The 17,577-nt window shown below is 39.9% G+C and overlaps 1 protein-coding gene across 16 annotated transcripts in view; it reads left to right on the plus strand.

Annotated features, from left to right (window-relative positions):
• The window catches only part of cadpsb (Ca2+-dependent activator protein for secretion b), a 64,793-nt gene that overhangs the window by 36,847 nt on the left and 10,369 nt on the right, over positions 1 to 17,577 (plus strand). The window contains exons 10-23 of one of the 16 annotated variants that reach the window (XM_061042951.1): positions 83 to 191; positions 279 to 491; positions 3,250 to 3,261; positions 6,258 to 6,394; positions 6,642 to 6,829; positions 7,612 to 7,713; positions 7,806 to 7,869; positions 7,968 to 8,091; positions 9,307 to 9,375; positions 12,971 to 13,077; positions 14,267 to 14,296; positions 16,281 to 16,437; positions 16,547 to 16,688; positions 17,395 to 17,556. In XM_061042951.1, coding sequence (XP_060898934.1) covers positions 83 to 191; positions 279 to 491; positions 3,250 to 3,261; positions 6,258 to 6,394; positions 6,642 to 6,829; positions 7,612 to 7,713; positions 7,806 to 7,869; positions 7,968 to 8,091; positions 9,307 to 9,375; positions 12,971 to 13,077; positions 14,267 to 14,296; positions 16,281 to 16,437; positions 16,547 to 16,688; positions 17,395 to 17,556 — 1,616 coding nt within the window. Of the gene's footprint in view, positions 1 to 82; positions 192 to 278; positions 492 to 3,249; positions 3,262 to 6,257; positions 6,395 to 6,641; positions 6,830 to 7,611; positions 7,714 to 7,805; positions 7,870 to 7,967; positions 8,092 to 9,306; positions 9,376 to 10,233; positions 10,267 to 12,970; positions 13,078 to 14,266; positions 14,297 to 16,280; positions 16,438 to 16,546; positions 16,689 to 17,394; positions 17,557 to 17,577 lie in introns of all 16 variants that reach the window. The other 15 variants (XM_061042954.1, XM_061042960.1, XM_061042953.1 and 12 more) reach the window with 15 other exon arrangements.

The following is a 17,577-nucleotide window of genomic DNA, read 5'->3' on the forward strand; positions in this document are numbered from 1 at the left end:
TCATTACTCAACAAAAGAACACTATATGGTAACAGATATTTTTCCGTCTGTTTAAAGTGATCACTACTCCTTTGTGTTGCAGGTGAGTCAGTATACATTTGCCATGTGCAGCTACAGAGAGAAAAAGTCAGAACCACAGGAGCTTCTGCAGCTGGACGGGTATACTGTGGACTACAGTGACCCTCAGCCAGGTGAGACCTCGACACAGTGTCACTGTAGGTACATACAGGTTGTAAACCACTAAACAATTGTATTTTTATAATGTCCCCTTATCTCAGGCTTGGATGGTGGCAGGGCTTTCTTTAATGCAGTGAAGGAAGGCGACACTGTGATCTTTGCCAGTGATGATGAGCAGGACCGCATCCTATGGGTCCAGGCCATGTATCGTGCCACTGGACAGTCCCACAAGCCTGTCCCACCCACTCAGGTCCAGAAACTAAACTCCAAAGGGGGTGCCTCAGCCCAGATGGATGCACCAATTTCTCAGTTCTGTAAGTAGCCCAAAATACAACACGGCCACTTAAGCAGAAAGCAGTTTTCATCCACAAAAGCAGTGAAAGCTCTAACCCATAAATGTCTCACGCCATGCGCTCCACACTGCAGTCACGACACGTGCTGGTAGAACTAACACACAAGCACGCACACACATGCCTTGATTTCTCACAGATCCCTCCAGCATCTGATGGACTTCCACTCATTGTCACCACTCCCACAGTGTTTAAAGGTGCAACTTCATGCCCTCCCATCAATCTGTTCACGAGGAACAATCAAACTGAAAAAAGCCTGTAATCACAAAGCAGCAGGATATGGCATGGAAACTTTTCATAAAAACTAAATAGGTCACCACACATAAGATTTGAACATTCAAGCCTGCTGGGGTTTAATTCAGACCATCAGTGCCCGAGTGTGCTGCTCCTGCTGAACTTCAGGCCTGTTTTAATCCAGCCATAGCTTGAGAGGGCAGCTGTGAAGGCAGCCGAGGTTCTGAGACCGCTTCTCAGATGATTCTCCTTTCACTTTAGACGGCCACGCCAGACAACCAAGTTTTAACCAATCTGTCACTGTACTTGCACCTCTAAGCAGCCCACAGGTCAGGTAGCAAAGTTGAAGGTAAGACTGTCTACACTAGTGTGGCATCTGTACCAACTTCTGTTGTAACCGTCGTTTGTGTCCCCCCTCATTAAAGAAGGGAAAACTATATTTTTAACCGTTATTTCTGCCGACAACACATTTTCTTCACACAATTTGTATAAACTCAAGTTTATTTTTTACCTGTGCTCTCAGCCAGTTTGTTATTGTGGAGAGGGTAGCTCTTTATTACCCACAACAACACTAAAGTAGACATTTCTGACCTACTTAAGCTAATGTCACATTTTAACCAATCCACAATAATAGATCCTGCTATTCAGAAAAAATAAACATGACTTTTTGTGTGCACCTTTTTAGTTGAAGAATATTTAATGTCTTACTCTTACGAGCAAGATCTTTATTTTTCCTTTGGTTTAATTGTCCACAAATAATTGGCATTATTTCTAAAGGTAATTAATGGAAACCCAGGGTCATAGTCATAATGATAATAGAACAATTTCAACAAAAAATGTAGAAGCCCCAAGTTTATTTCACTCTCTGTTTATCATATCATTGGAGTTAAACTAAAAGACATGAATTGGATCAGTTATTCAGAATCCTATCACATAAATTCTATGTTGTTTCTCCATTGGTTTCTTTGTCCAGTATGTGGTCGTTCTTGTGGTTAGTTGACTCCTCTGATGCCAGCTGTTGCCATTCAAAGTCTCCTCACAGTGGCACAGATCTCCTCCCCCCTCCCTGAAACATTGTGGCACACCACGCGTACATGTTTCACCCCCTGGTGGTCTTGAATGGCACTGGGACCATAACATACACAGCCCTCCTGACTCTGCTGCAGTGAACTGAAAAGGGGGAAAAAGAGGCCTATGAAGGTTCTAAGTGGTCCGCACAAATTCTCACTTTTTTCTTCTCCTTCTCAAATAACCAGTTTTATAGTAGATGATGATTTCATGTAAAGTTGACAAACTGATATCAATACAATTTTTGTTACCCAAAGACACGAGTATCTCCCCATGTTCCAAAACCAAACCAATATAAAATGTAATAGTCTGGGAACGTTAGCTACTTTAAGTGGTCAAACTTAGGAACTTTTGTTTGGAAAAAGTGCTGAATTACATTTTTTCATAAAATATAGAATGGAATTCTGAGACAATTATCTTGTAAATCAAAAAAAAAAAGCTGATTTTAATTTTCTCATGTGAATGCAATACGCTTCCATAAAAATCCTATAGTTGTACTAGTGAATCAGCAAAAACCCCATAAACACTTTAGGAGATAAATGAAGTCAAAATGTAGCTTAAAAATGTGTCAAAGCTAACCCTGACATTAAAAACATTGTACCTTCTATTACATGTTAAGAATGACTAACAACAACTTTTCAACTTTTCACGATTGCACAAAACCCCTGAAAACATTGTGGGCTGTTTGTGTTTAGCTTAACTGACATGTCTTTGTATGTAATCAGAGAAGGGCTCCTGTAAAGTATGATCAAATGTCCTGCTTGAATTGTGATGTTTCACCATTTCACCATAGTGCTTATGTCTTTTAACTTTCCAGGACCTTCCTAAGTCTCTTTCCCTTGAAAATAAAAACACTCAGGCACCTTTTAGAAATAAAACTCGCTTCATCGAGTCGGTGTATGTGTTTGCCAACAACTTTTTGTAAAGTAAGCCTTCTGTTTGATCCGCAGTTAACCTGAGTGACAGTATCGTGTAGCTCTTGACTCCTTAAGTACGTGTCCAAAATTCAGAATAAAAGAACTGCAGTGGAGTGATGAGGATCGTTAATTCTTTCTTCCTGTCAGTCTGTCAGTCTGTCAGTCTGTCTGTCTGTCTCTCTGTCTCTCTCTCTCTTTCTCTCTCTCTCTCTCTCTCTCTCTCTCTCTCTCTCTCTCTCTCTCTTTGTCTGTCTCTAATATGCCTCAGCATCTGTTGTCAAAGTTCACATAACCTCACATGTACTCACACACCACCGCCCACAAACTCTCATGTTGGTATAGGTTGTTGTTTTTCAGTTGTGTTTTCTTCTTCATGCTTTGCCTGTACCCTTCTTGAGTAATGCAGCTGCTAGGTCAGGGTCTCTCGTGATTGCTCTCCTCCAGCCTTGTTGCTAGTCTTTATGTTATTCTGGTTTGTCCCTTCTTACCCTGCTGTCTTCTAGCTGGACTCAAGGGTAAGTGCTTCCCTGTAGCCGGCACAGCTCAGATAATCCCCGCTGATTATCTGACAAATGCAACGTTCTTTCTCTCTTCTTTCCCCTCTTCTCCTTTTTCACGTCTCGCCTCATGTCTTAGATATTTAGTTGATAACTTTTTTTTTTGTTTTTTTACAACCTCAGCTAGAGGATCAAAATATAAGCATCCATCCGTGCCAGCATAGGATGCATGTATTCTATTAAGAGAACCTATTATTTGACTTAGTACTGTTTAAAGTTATTTATTAAAGCTGTAACTGCATAATTGCCTTCTCTCTTTTTTTATATTGGTGACTGGATCCCTCAGAGTAAAGCAGTATGAAAATACTTTTAGGGAAGCAAACACAAATTTGTCATTTTAGGAAAAAAGATTTGATGTGTAATTTTAACAAGAATGATCTCAATTTAAAGACTACTAAGGATTCATTAATTACAGTAAGATGATATGGAGACCATATAAAAAGCCCCTTGTAAACGTACAGAGTGTTAGAGGTGTAGGTAAAGTGTGAAAGATGATGTCTGCAGTTAGTATTATTATTCAAAATGTATATCATGTTGAGTGAAATTTCTGAATACACTTGCCCGTGCTTTACTTCAGAGGGCCCAAATGTTTTGAGTTCTTTTCTTTGAACTTTTCTCCATGAGAGTTGGCAAATATGTATGCGGAGTATTCTGAATGCCAAAGAAAAGGAGTAGCTAATGCCGCCCCTTCTTACAATACAATACTCCGGACCCCCCCTCCCCCTTCTCCTCCTGCAGTAGATGGGCCTGTAGATAGAGGCTAGACCGGTTTAACACCTCCAGCAAGGAGAGATCTCATTTTGATTTCTTTTGACTGCCCTTTGTTTGCCTGAATAGGAGAACACCTGTGTCATGTGTCCATACTTTTGTACAAAAAAAAGAAACAGGAGTTTTCATTCATTTCCCCCCCATCTCCCAGAGAATGACACAGTTTTGCCTCTGTCGGCTTCATGCTATCTACCCATGTACTTGCACCAAATTGTATTGCTACCCTATTAGAGTTCTCCAGTAGTGGTATGCCTGTTAGTGTGCTCTGTAGAGATCATGAATACACTGCAACATATTCAAGTATTGTCAACTTGCAAATGCGTATTAAAAAAAAATCAAGGAATGGCTAAAAAAAGATAAAAATGCAAATTTGAAAATGGGTCTGCAGATGTGCATGACATTTAAAAGCTCTATGAAAAGTCACACTGTTCTCCGGCATGTGATAATTTACATATGTATGCAAAAAGTACCTATTCACTGCAGGAATTGTGTTATTTGGTTTATGGTTGAAGTCATTCTGGTTATCCAAAGTCATGGTCATTTAATTGTAGTATTGACTGTATTCTGGACTTAAATACATATTTCCTCATTGAATCCAGCCAAAGGAGATGTAGCCCACTCACTATATGTCATAGCCCAACAACCCCAGGCACCTTCTCTTCACTCTTCAGATGTTTTCTCACTCTCTTAAAACTGGTCCACAACATCACTTCCTTTGAAACTTTGGTCCCGAGTGGATCTTCCTTTTGTGGTCATCACTTTTTGTCCAGCACGTATCTGAGTGAACACCGTCTTGTTATCACAAAAGATCTCTTTCCCATCAAATTCTCTTCCATCCTGCCACTGTCCTCTCATCCAGCACTGGGTGTCATTTACTGTCTTCTTTCAGTGTTTCCAGACCCTACATGTTAACTGTCCTACTCTCTGACATAATTACTTACTTTACCTGTCTTGTCCCTCTACCTCAAACAATCTCCTATTTCTACCGTCTACATTTTACTTGTTGTCTCTCAGGTTTTCCCTCTCAGACCGGAGTACAAATAAGCTAATTTCCTGAAGTTTAACCCTCTGTAGGTTCCCTTTTTATCCTACCGTAGAAAATGTGAGTGAATGCTTAGCTCCACTATTACATCCTCTACCCTTACCACTCACTATCGTGGGGGTTGTCAGATGTCAGTTGTGCTCTATTTGGTGTCCCAGCCTTTCTCAGCCAAGATCAGGCCTCCACTTCCCACCCAACATTTCATCATCACTCATGTTAGTGTCTCATGGACATGACATCTGTCACTCACACTGAGGACATGTCTGCATCTCTTTATCTATTTGGAATCATCCCCGTTTCCATTATTCGGTTGCTGCTAGCTGTTAATTTGATTCCAGCTAAAGAAACACTGGTGTGTTTATTTAGTAGACGTCTTCGCTTGTGTTCTAGAGAATTTGTAAAAAGGTTATTCCAGCAATGTCTTCATCGTGCATATTTATTATAGTTTCATAACCTTTTATTTAACACCAAATGATGTTACTAATTCCACTTACTTTATCCATAAAAGTCACAGAACAGGTTTAGTTTTGTAATAGTCTCATGATACAAATAATTTTAAAAAGTTATGAAGCAAGACCAGAAATTAGTCCGAAAGAAAACCACTTTCTAGAATCCATAAAAGGAGAAAAAAAAATCAAAAAGTCTAGTTTTTACAACTTTTTCTAGAATAAGCACTTTGTATGGATTAATTATTCTTTTCCCATGTTCTCTTTTTTATTAGCACACATCCCAATATTTGTCAGGACCTGAGTGACATTCAACAATCGCGAATGGCAGAATCTATTGAATACATTCAGAAGAATGCATCTAAACAGCACTTTTTAAGACATATTTTGGATTTTGAAAGATTAGTTCTTCCTGCAAAAACATCATGGAATGTGACATAATGAAGATGCATGCATGCACATACAATAGATGATCAACAGGATCTCATCCACTAATACATCAAATCTCTTTACGCTGTCTGACACAATGCAAGTTGACAATGTAAGCTGTAAGTGTTTATAATTTGCCCTTAGAAGTAGCACAAAAAAAAAAATCCCTGGTTTTTCTGTGTTGTGACGAAGACTCACTGTTTGCCTTTGCCCCACTGATGTCTTCTCCTCTGAACCGTGTTCTCTCCCCTGTACCGTTGGCTGGATAGATGCTGACAGAGCTCAGAAACATGGCATGGATGAGTTTATCTCCGCTAACCCCTGTAGCTTTGACCACGCCTCGCTTTTTGAGATGGTGCAGCGACTCACATTGGACCACAGGCTCAACGACACCTTCTGCTGCTTGGTGAGACTCTCTGCACATTACAACCATTGACTAATCCGATGCACACAGGGATGTACAGTAGGAGCCCCATATGCCAACTGAGTTGACAGCCATGACATTTAACTCTTTTTTCAGCAAACAAATAACACACAAAAACACATTTTTATACATTCTATGTTTATAACCTCACAACATAATACTTTAATGGTAGCAGGCTGTTTAGTTAACTGGTACGCTAATACGATTTTCATCTGTTTCTGTTAAAAAGGGATGGTTTAGCCCAGGCCAGGTGTTTGTCCTGGATGAGTACTGTGCCAGGAACGGAGTTCGAGGCTGTCACAGACATCTGTGTTACCTGGGTGATCTACTGGAAAGAGCAGAAATTGGGGCTATCATTGACCCCACCCTTCTTCACTACAGCTTTGCTTTTTGTGCCTCCCATGTCCATGGGAACAGGTGTGCCCTAATCCCTTCTTTTACATCTTCCTACTTTGGGGGTTTCATGTCTGAACAGGATTTTAACAATTAAGATTATGACTGTGTAACTATGAAGTTTATTCCTTAAGGCAATCTGAAACCTTCTATAAATAGAGTAGGTAGGCGCACTAACTCTGAAACACAATGGATAAGGACAGAACAGAATAGTCAGCCTCATCAGAGAATCCATGGCTTTTTTGTCTTCCATCTATTTTAGTTTAATGTATTTGTGTTTGTTTATTTTTCTTTTATGTTATGTTAAAACATTTTTTAGCCTTTTGTGTCACATGTTATGTTGTTAATCAATTGCTTGTCTCCACGTATTTTCTTTGTTTTTTTTTCTCTCTGTCCTTTGTTGCCATAGTCTCTCACTGTCCATATTATTCATCCTCCCATGCGTCCGTTAAAGTCAGAGAGGGCAGCAATTACTGGGGGCCGCTGGGCTATGAGGCCCTAGAGTCCTCAAAGAGCGCCCAAAGCCCAGATCCTCCAACTGCCTCTAAACGAGCATGCATGTTCAAGTTTAGAAAGAGAAAGGATTCCAAAATACCTCTCATTCAAGGGCAAAAAAGGTGAGCTGTTGTTATTTACTTGTATGTGTAACACAAGGGGTGTTATGAAAGAAACCTCAAACAATTAGCTGTCAGTTCCTTTGGAGCTGGGAGTTTTCAGACACTGAGTGTCTGAGATGAGTGGTTGCATAACTTGAACTTCTGCAGGGGTTCAGCTGGGTTTAAAGCATGTGGATGTGATCCTCATAGGCCAGACGGGCTGAGCACAGTGAAAGTGGACGAGAAGGAGCGCTTTGAAGACATCAAGGAGCGGTTGCGTGTGATATTGGAAAACAATATTGTAAATTTCAGGTGACTTTTAACACGCAGAGAGACAGAAAAAAATCTTACCAAGTTTTTGTTGTTGTTTTGATTTTACATTCAATGTCTACATCTTCTTGCAGATATTGTTTCCCCTTCGGTCGTCCAGAGGGAGCCCTGAAGGCCACTTTATCTTTGCTTGAACGGGTTTGTATACATAAAAACAAACATTTTCCACCTCCTGAAACAGCAGCTGGGATCTAGTTACAAGTGATGATAGATTTCCTCTTAAATGTGGCCTGCAGGTCTTGATGAAGGACATCGTAACCCCAGTCCCACCAGAAGAAGTGAAAGGGGTGATCCGCAAATGTTTGGAGCAGGCCGCTCAGCTCAACTATCAGCGGATTCAAGAATATGCTAAAATTGAAGGTAATCCGAACAGAAAATATTAGAATGGTTGTGTGTGGAGTAACAAATTAACACCACGTTTTAAATGTTTAAATCTATTGCCAGACTAACTTTTTTTTTTTTTTTATCTCAGCACTAGATTGTGCTTATAACTGCTATTTATGTCTATACACATGGTAAATTCACTTGGTATCTGGTTATTTATGTCCATATATCCCAAATGATTTGTGACAGCCTGTCGGTCACTTTCTGTCTCTCAGTGCAATAACTCTCTCCTTTGTTTCAGGCCTGCTTTAGCTCTGTGCTGTTCTGTAGGTCAAGTTGGCTTTTGTGTAGAGGTGTGTGAGTAAAAATGCATTCAAACTCAAAGCCCTGAAATCTGTTGATGTGCTGATCTCTCGCTTTGCCTTGATTTTAGTCAAGCTGTGTAGTATCTTGACCTCTGATACACCGTACGATGATTGGACTATGATGTCAGCTTAACTGAATGTCCTCTCTGACTCCCAGCTCCCAGTCGAAGCACACTCCCCTTCTCTTACTATCTCAATGTAGCTCTCTGATTCCTCCAGCTGACTCTCCCCTCCCCCTTCTTACACCCCTGCCTTGAAATACCAGCAGCTCTCCTGTCACCTCTGTCTTCTGTTCTTGCCAAAGACCGCTTTCTTCGGCTCCCTCTCCCTTTCTGTCTGCTCTGCTCTTTATCTTCTCTCCCACAGAGTTATCACTTTATTCCAACCTCTTAAATATGTGATTATTGGCTTTGAACCAAAGGAATGCTGGGATTGAACATCTACAAACCAGTATCAGCCACCTGCATGTGCTTTTAAGACATAACAACATGAACTTTCTTTATGGCATATCACAAAAATGACAGCAACGATTAGACATTTAGAAATGTCTTATTCTTTGGTGTGTTGTCTTTCACACAGTTTAACCTCAAAATGCATTCAATTTGCATTTTGACATAGAAACAGATGTTGTTTATGTCTTAATAGAAATCCCCCAGGGTGCTAAAGATACTAAGGATTTAAACCTTACTATCTTGCCATGTCATGTGAATTTACTGTCCTTGTGAGGCGCCTGGTTCGAAATAAACCAAACATTTGGCTTTGCACTGGGCCTCCTGCCCAACAGAATGTCGTTTTCACCTGGACAGCCCTCTTCCCATCAGCCTCTGACCTTCAGCTTTCCCACCCCTGACCCCAGCCTCTTGCATGCCCCGATCCTTTTTTATAGGGAAAAGGAGGGAAATGTTTGAGCACCCTGTCTTCTGCTTGGCGTCTCAAGTGATGGATCTAACCATCCGTGAGTACCTTCATCATCCTATCCCCAGCCTCTCCCCTTCTCCTCCCTCTTTCAAGCGCTCTTTCACCTCATCCTCCCCTCCCCCCCCCCCACCTCTTTCCTCTCCTCTTTCTCCAGAGATGTTGCTGCTGCCATGCTTGCTTTTTATCTGTGCTTTTTGTCTGAGAGAGTGAGTGGGGAGCGCGCGGGTCGAGAGAGATCTGAACAGTACCACACTGAATCAGTCGGAGTCCTTTCTTTTAAGAACCATCTGTCTGTGATGGACATGAATGAGAAGTCTGGCCTGTAAGCTTCTTTCTTTTGGTTGGATGCCCGTTCCTTTGACTTGAATGCATTTTTACATTGCTTACATTGTTATCTCCTCCAGTCATTCGGTCTGATCATGTGTCAGTGATGTGCTGTGCCGAACAGGTATGCTTTAAAACCACCGTGACACCTGAGGAAAGTGAAGGAACATCTGTCAATAGAGCTATTTTATGGGGAGGTCAGGACGGGGCAGGATGTATGGATTCAGCTGCTCCTGTTTGTCTATAAAGTTTTCTAAGTGTGTCCTGTCTACGATCCTGGCAACTGTCTGTGTGTTCTAACTGTTTACAACAGTCTGAGCAATGTCTGTTAACAAACATCTTATCACTATTTTAATTTTCCACAGGCTAATATTTCAGTGTTTCTGTTTTTACTGTGTGTTTGTGACGTTTGTCTGTTGCTCAGAAACCCCACTCCCTGGAGCTGACATTGTTCCCAGCAGATTGTTTGAAAGGGTCAACAAACTCCCCTGTAACGTGTAAATAACCCTAGAACCATACTAATTCTAAACATCTCCTCTTTATCTCTTCTCTCCCTTTTTTCTCGCTGAAGTTGAGAAAGGTCAAAAGGATCAAAAGGATCCAGGTGAACTCATGTTTAGCTTGTAGTTTAAGCATAATACACACAAACATGCTCACACATATAGACCAAACCCTGCACTCCTGTATGTCTTTACTTAATGGAACACATGCATGCATGCACGTAGTTTATCTGTAGCACATCTCCCATAAAGTACATTAAACATAATTTTAATATACACATTTATTTAGAGTCTAAAATGTCTTGGCATGTTTGAAACATCTCTGTTTATAAAGTCAATACTTTGAGATTGTATTACTTTATATCACTACAGATGTTGTCAAAGACTGTGTGTGAATTTTGAGTTTTCATGTGTTCAAACTACATGGTTCTTTAGTGGATTGTAAAAGAAATGAATGCAAAACGTTTGCATGAAAAATGAGTGATACAATCTCCTTCAGACAAGAAAAAGTCACATATTTGCCCAACATGTAAAATGAAGAAAAGGAAAACATCCACAGTAGCAACATTTGAATGTATCCCTCTTCATCCACTGGAAAAAAATCTATAAATGTTTTATACATTTCAAAAACATATCTTACTCTTTACTCGTTATTAATGTAGCATATCACACCGAATAAAAAAAGAAAAAAAAACTTTTTATTTTAGACACTTAAAGGTCAGTCTAGCAAAACTCCAAATTGGTTTAATTGGTGGCATGTAGTCATGCAGCAAGTGGTGGTTTGGTTTTTGAAACTCAAGTGTTTAGTTCATGTCAAATCTTTTTAAAACAATGCACAACACACGCTCATACACAACAATTTACATCAGGATACAAATCCTGCAGTATCCGTAGCAAAAATAATTCCATGAACCTTTGAAAACTGAACAATGTGCATGACTAAATAATATCAGGGATGTATTTAAAACATTTGTTTTTCCTGTTGGTTTTTTTTTAGATTTTTTGGTGAATGGGGTCTGTTCCACAGTATGCAGCGGACAAATTATTGTTTTGATTTTGAACAATGCAGTCCATAATTCTTTATATAACAGCAGATCTATCACACACTGTACTGTGTCTCATAATAATACATACATGGTTCTTATGAAACCACAAAGGCCCACTATGCTTTTATCTCAAACCATGGTACAAACCTTTTCCACATCTGTTCCAAGTGCTCCCCCTCAGAGGGCTTTATGACCACAGAGTATATAGTTACTGTAATACAAGTCCATGTGATCCATCCATTAGTGTCGATTACAAGTCCCTGAAGGCAACGCCTCAAGTATGACTTCAGCCATGCAGCATTAGATTTCCTGAAACTAAAACAATCATAAAGAAATGAAAGAGTAGCCTAAATCTGAATATTTTAAAACTATCTAAAACAATGATCCCTGAAATAAAACAACTCCAGACCCATTGTCAACCACAGTCCAAGGACCACTTCTGTTTCATGTTGAGTTCTGTTTCTATGTACTTTTATTTTGAATTCTGTGTAGCCATTTGGTTCTATGTTGTTCCAAATTGTATACACATCAGTGTAGTCGTATGAAATCTCTCATTTCATGACATGTAACTGTCTTATGAAATAAATAAGCGACAGAGGGCCAAATCCATTTTTAGTGTGAAAAGAATCATGGATTCCACATCAAACTAATCACACTGTAAAAATAATTCATTAAAACACATATGCAGTCACCTGTTCAATTTTCTTTTGGCTTTTTAATTTATTTTCGAGATTTAAGCTCACTCATTAGGTTATTAACAATAAAATAAGCACTCTTAAACGCCTTTTAAGAACAAAACAGACGAGGCATTTTGTGTGTTTAACCACAGAGTTTGTGACTGGGAGTGAGTTCCCACCCACTGATCTGTGATTGGTCTGTAGCTTCAGTGGTCGGAAATATGAGGAACTAGCGTTGTAGTTTCACCCCGCTAATGGCAACAGCTTCCAGTGACGCAAAATGACGATTTTTGCGTCACTGGAAGCTCCTTTTAAGACTCAGAAATACAAAGATTTCCCATCTCAGGGGAAAATGCATGGCGGGATGCACGACCATTCAAAAATACTACCAGGTTTCTAATGATACAAAGCTTAATGCAAATGGGTGAAGTATCCCTTTAATGTTTTAAATACAATTTTAACAAACATATTTTATTCAAAGTTGTCTCTCTCTTTATAATATTGTTGAATTTTGTGTTACTTTTTAAATATAATTTCCCTTTATAGCAACATAAATAAATGATGAATGATTCTACTTATTTCACACTATAGACCTTTATGATTAGAAAACCCTAAGAAAAATTTAATTTAATTTAATGAAAATAAAATTGAATGAGAACCTTTAATCAAAAGTAATGATTTATTTTTACAGTGTGTGTGTATATTTAGTTTACCATGTCATATGACAGCTCCTTATACAGATGCCTTATTCAGTACTGCCTCACATTATGCATGTTCTGGATGCCACATTGCACCTCCATCTCAGCGTCACCACTCTTGCGCCTGACACCTTTGAACACATCAGCTCTGTTGCTTTATGTCATGCAACTCAAAATGCATATGAGTGAGAACGTGCTTCACTTGTAATGGGGGTATTTTAGCTCCACATCACAGTGTAAGCACTGTGTTTATTATTCTATTAAACAGTCGAAAATATAAACAGGAAGAATCTTTCTCAATAGTCAAAAAAAATAAAAGAATCCCCAAGGAATCCTGCTCTGTGCTTGACTAACCACTCATCCCTCACCCTCATCCTTTTGTCTCAGAGAACGTAGGCCGCTTAGTCACGCCTGCCAAAAAGCTGGAGGAAACAATTCGCCTGGCGGAGTTAGTCATAGAGGTCCTCCAGCAGAACCAGGAACACCATGCGGAGGTGAGTGAGAACCCTCTCTAACCACTCTCCCTCTATACGCTCACTCTTATCTCACTCCGCCCCACAACAGGGTGTTAGTCTTATTATCAGTTTTCTATAAATAAAACAGCTTTCATCTATGGCTGACTGGAAAAAAAAGACAATTTCAAAGATTAATTTATTTAAGGAAAGCTTTAATTGGTGTTTGACAAAGCATGCCTGCATAGAATCAAAGCGTGATGTTTGAACAGAGACTGTAACTTAGAGAGAAAATGATACCTGTGCAGTTCTTTGCTGGTATCACAGTTCATAGTTCAGCGCTGCAGAGTTGCTATAGGCATTAAAAAATAGTGACATTTTATTCTAGGTAGACAGAATAAACAGAAAGGTAAACAGACACTGAACTGTCTGTGTGCTCTATAATAAGACAATATAGAGAGTGGTGGAAGAGGTACTCCCATCTTTAACTTGAGTGTCAGTTCAACAGTTTAAAAAGACATCACCAGAAGTCCAGCTTCCAGTAGTACAGAAGTATTAGGGGTTAAATGTACTTGTATTTAACCCCTTTCTGCAGGAAATTGAACATGTGACTTAACTGCTTGAAAATAGGACTTTCAGTTTGTGAAGATTAATGCATCAGAGTTATATCAGTGGGAAATATTTATTTGGAATGTAGGCAAGATAGTTTCTTTCCCATCTCTCTCAATTGTTTTGTGAAATATGGCACAACTGACTTATTAAACACCTAGTTTTTAGTATCCAAATTAAATCACCTGCAACTTTTAGAGGGGTAATTCAGTCACACCAGCATAGTGATCAAACGCATTGAATAGCACTGGTCTAGTCAAAAACAATACATTTTATTTTATAAGCATATTGATAATCCTTAATTTTAAACGTTCTGCTAACTAAAGTAACTAGATAAATGTAGTGGAGTATGAAGTATAAGTTCAGATATATTATGTAGTCAAAACAGTTCTAGTAAAGTAGCTCCACATTAACTTTAAGTACAATACTTATGTACATGTACTTTGCTTCTTTCCACCACTAAACCAGTTTCTCATCGTACTCTGTTTACTGCTGTGAACACTGAGCTGATAGGAAAGCATGATGAGCATGTTAAGTTGTGTAGATCTGAAGGTGATCCAATGTGATCTTAGTAAATACAGATAAAGCAGATTTATTGTATCTCTCTGAATATGCTTGACAGGCGGCAGTCACAAGTTCTGGAGATCAATCGGTACAGTATTTTTATTTCTTTTTCTCCTCCTCAGTCCTCATCACGACCCCCCTGTATGGCATGTGCGCCACTATGGCAACAGGCACCTTTCAAGGCAGACATTGAGCTCTTTAGACATTGTAGCAAATGGGTGGGTTTGTAGGCATAAAAGTGAGAGTAAACCTATTTAAGTGATTCAAAGCACTGTAGCTTGCACAACATAATTGTGATCATAAAGCATGTTCATCGGGCCATGAAGAGGTTTCCTTTCTCACAAAGCATGCTGAACCAGTAAATTCCCCAAAGTATGCTCCATGTGAACTTTTGAAGTTTGATCCACCATAAACATTTGTTTCCCCTCCATCCAACGACTTATTTCACAGTCCGCACTTGTTCGAGCATTACTTCCCCAGCTTCTCCTCTTCCATCTCTCCCTGCTGTCTATTTCCTACTGTAGTTTTAAAAAACCCACCTTTTTACTCCCAAAAAATGCCTCAAAAACATTACTGTTCTGTACATCTTCCTGTGTTTACACTGTCATATGAATGGTGACTTCCAAAGCAGGGGAAAGAGGTATGTACTGTAGTAAAGTTGAATGGCAACCTCCTATAATGCCCTGTGCATGTCCAGTAGATGATGCCACTTCTCCTTCCCCCTCAGCATCAGTTGATACGGCATTGTAGTCTGCGTGATTAAACACTGGGCTTGTCATAGAGCTCTCAGGGTCCTGAATGTGTCCCTCAACTCTATCAAAGGTTTGGGGTTATCCTGCCAACCGACCTTTGAGCTTTTTTGGTGTCCGTTTGACAGCCCTCGCCTTAAAACCCCCCGCGAAAAATACTTTCTCTCCTTGAATGTGATGGAGAAGAGCTTTGTTTGCTGCCTGCTTCTCTAACACTAGAACTGTCAAGGTTTTTTGTAAATGTTGGGAGTGGGAAGGTAAGTATACAGGTAAGTGGCTGCCACTAGTAGGGGCTAAAGTCAAATGGGAAAATAACCGAGCAGCTGTAAAATAAAGCATGCAGCATAACTTAGAACGAGGACGCTTCATTTAACAAACTTGGCAACATTTTAATCTGAATGAAAACCAAATAAGCCAAGCCAAGACTGCCAGCAAAGCAGCTATACTGTACTTCTGCTGACCAAAGGGCGGGGAGGTCCTGACTGTGCTAGAAAACGTCCATTTGAATCTCAAAGACTTGCTTAAATAATTGGAACAGACGCTAAAGATGCTGTGTGCTGCAGTCTTTGGTGTGTCTAGCAAAAAATAAAAAATGTGCATGAGTCACATTCACATCTAGCGGGCTATGGGTTTGTCAGTGATGTGAATGGTGGACCCTCCCTCGTCTCTTAGCTTGAGAGAAACGCATGCAGGGAGCTCCACATTTGCATGAGAGAAGCACCTTTTTTCTTAGATCGATTGACCCTGTCATGAGTCTAACATGCAACCTTACAGTCCGATTCTTTTGCTGCGGGTAAACCTAATCCAGAATTGATTCCCTAAAAGTCCTAATCAGTAAGAGCAGTGGATTCTGTCTCTGAGTATGCCATCGGAAACACACACTTGTCACACACGATGCACAAACTATCCGCACAGATGTGATGGTGAGTCTTTCCTCCCTGAGATGTGTTTAGAGGAAAATATCCACCAAGAATTCACCTACAGCAAGAGACAGTGACTCACTATTCATGATTAAGTCTATTTCCTACATCTAGACAACTGAGGGGAATAAACACATTTTTAAAGGAGTACTTTGGAATTTGGCTCATTTTTTTCCTCATCTGATCTAATTTCAGTCAGAAGCAAATTCCCAAATTGTAGAACTATTCCTTTGACCTGCACAAACATAGATAAAGCAAACACATACATTTGTTTTCGATGACCAGATAATTTTGATGTTTTTTTCTATTATTCCCTCCTTTCTTTTTTCATTTATAATGTCACTTCATCTCATACATGAAGCTCTTGTTCACCTGTCTGTTGTCCTTCCTGCTGTGTCTCCAGGCTTTTGCATGGTGGACGGACCTCATGGTGGAGCATGCAGAAAACTTCCTGGCCCTCTACGCCGTCGACATGGACGCCGCCCTGGAGATCCAGTCACCTGAGAGCTGGGACAGCTTCCCTCTATTCCAACTGCTCAACGACTTCCTCCGGATGGACTGTAAGTTCTTACTGCAAATATTTTTCTAAGCATCCACTTAAGTTATTTTCATGCTCACACGAAGACAATATCAACTGCTGGTCGACCCCTTTTTTTTCCCTCTCCACAGATCATCTGTGCAATGGAAAGTTCCACAAACACCTTCAGGATCTGTATGCTCCTCTGGTGGTTAGATATGTGGATCTGATGGAGTCCTCCATCGCACAGTCAATTCACAAGGGCTTTGACCGAGAGTCTTGGGAGCCTGTAAAGTAAGGAGCCTCCGTCTATAAAGCTAGGCTGTAGGATGGTGGGCGATGCGAGGCTTTATTTTCAGATGACAGACCAACTGCGTGGAGACTGAACAATCTGGGAGAGCAGCTGTAATGTTCACCCGGGCTTCCTGTAGGATCACTGTTAGAGAATGAGCCAGGAGTGGGCTGAATAGCCTATTTTTCTCTCTGAGAGAAAGAGGTTATTTATCCTGAAAATAGTCTAATGTATTATCTCCCCGACACATTGGGGTCAGGGCACCAGCAAATATTTCTGTTGTTTTGTTGTGTTAACTAACCTTCATAATGTGTGCTTTGACATCTTTCCAGAAACAAAAGCCTCCAGTCTGTTATTTTGCTCTTATAATTTATTTGATGTGGCTTTCACACTCTAGGTTTATTATTTAAGATTTGTTACAGTATTATTATTTATAATTTCAGTACTGCGTTGCTTCTTCTCCTCACTGCATTTAATACAATATATGTACGTGTGTGCATTCTGAGTTCAGACCACTTATTATTATTCTTAAAGTCTTCGTACTATGTGTCTTTGACAATGACTGTCAGTCTCGTTTATTTGTGTTTACAGTCTTTACCTGATTTCAGATTTTGTGTTACTTTTATGATGAGTGTTACATGGCTTTCTGCAGCTCCCATGCCACTGTTATGGATTCTTTTTTTTTTCTTTTGTCTGTCTTTTCTACAGGAGTTTAACAAGTAATCTGCCCAATGTGAATCTACCAAATGTGAACCTCCAAATTCCCAAAGTACCAAATCTGCCAGTGCCAGTAGCAGGACTATCAGTTAACCTTCCACAAATGCCTAGCTTTTCTACCCCGTCATGGATGGCTGCTATATATGACTCTGAGTGTGTATTCAACTAGTTCAC

This window comes from Labrus mixtus, chromosome 7, assembly GCF_963584025.1.
Source record: "Labrus mixtus chromosome 7, fLabMix1.1, whole genome shotgun sequence".
NCBI lineage: Eukaryota > Metazoa > Chordata > Actinopteri > Labriformes > Labridae > Labrus > Labrus mixtus.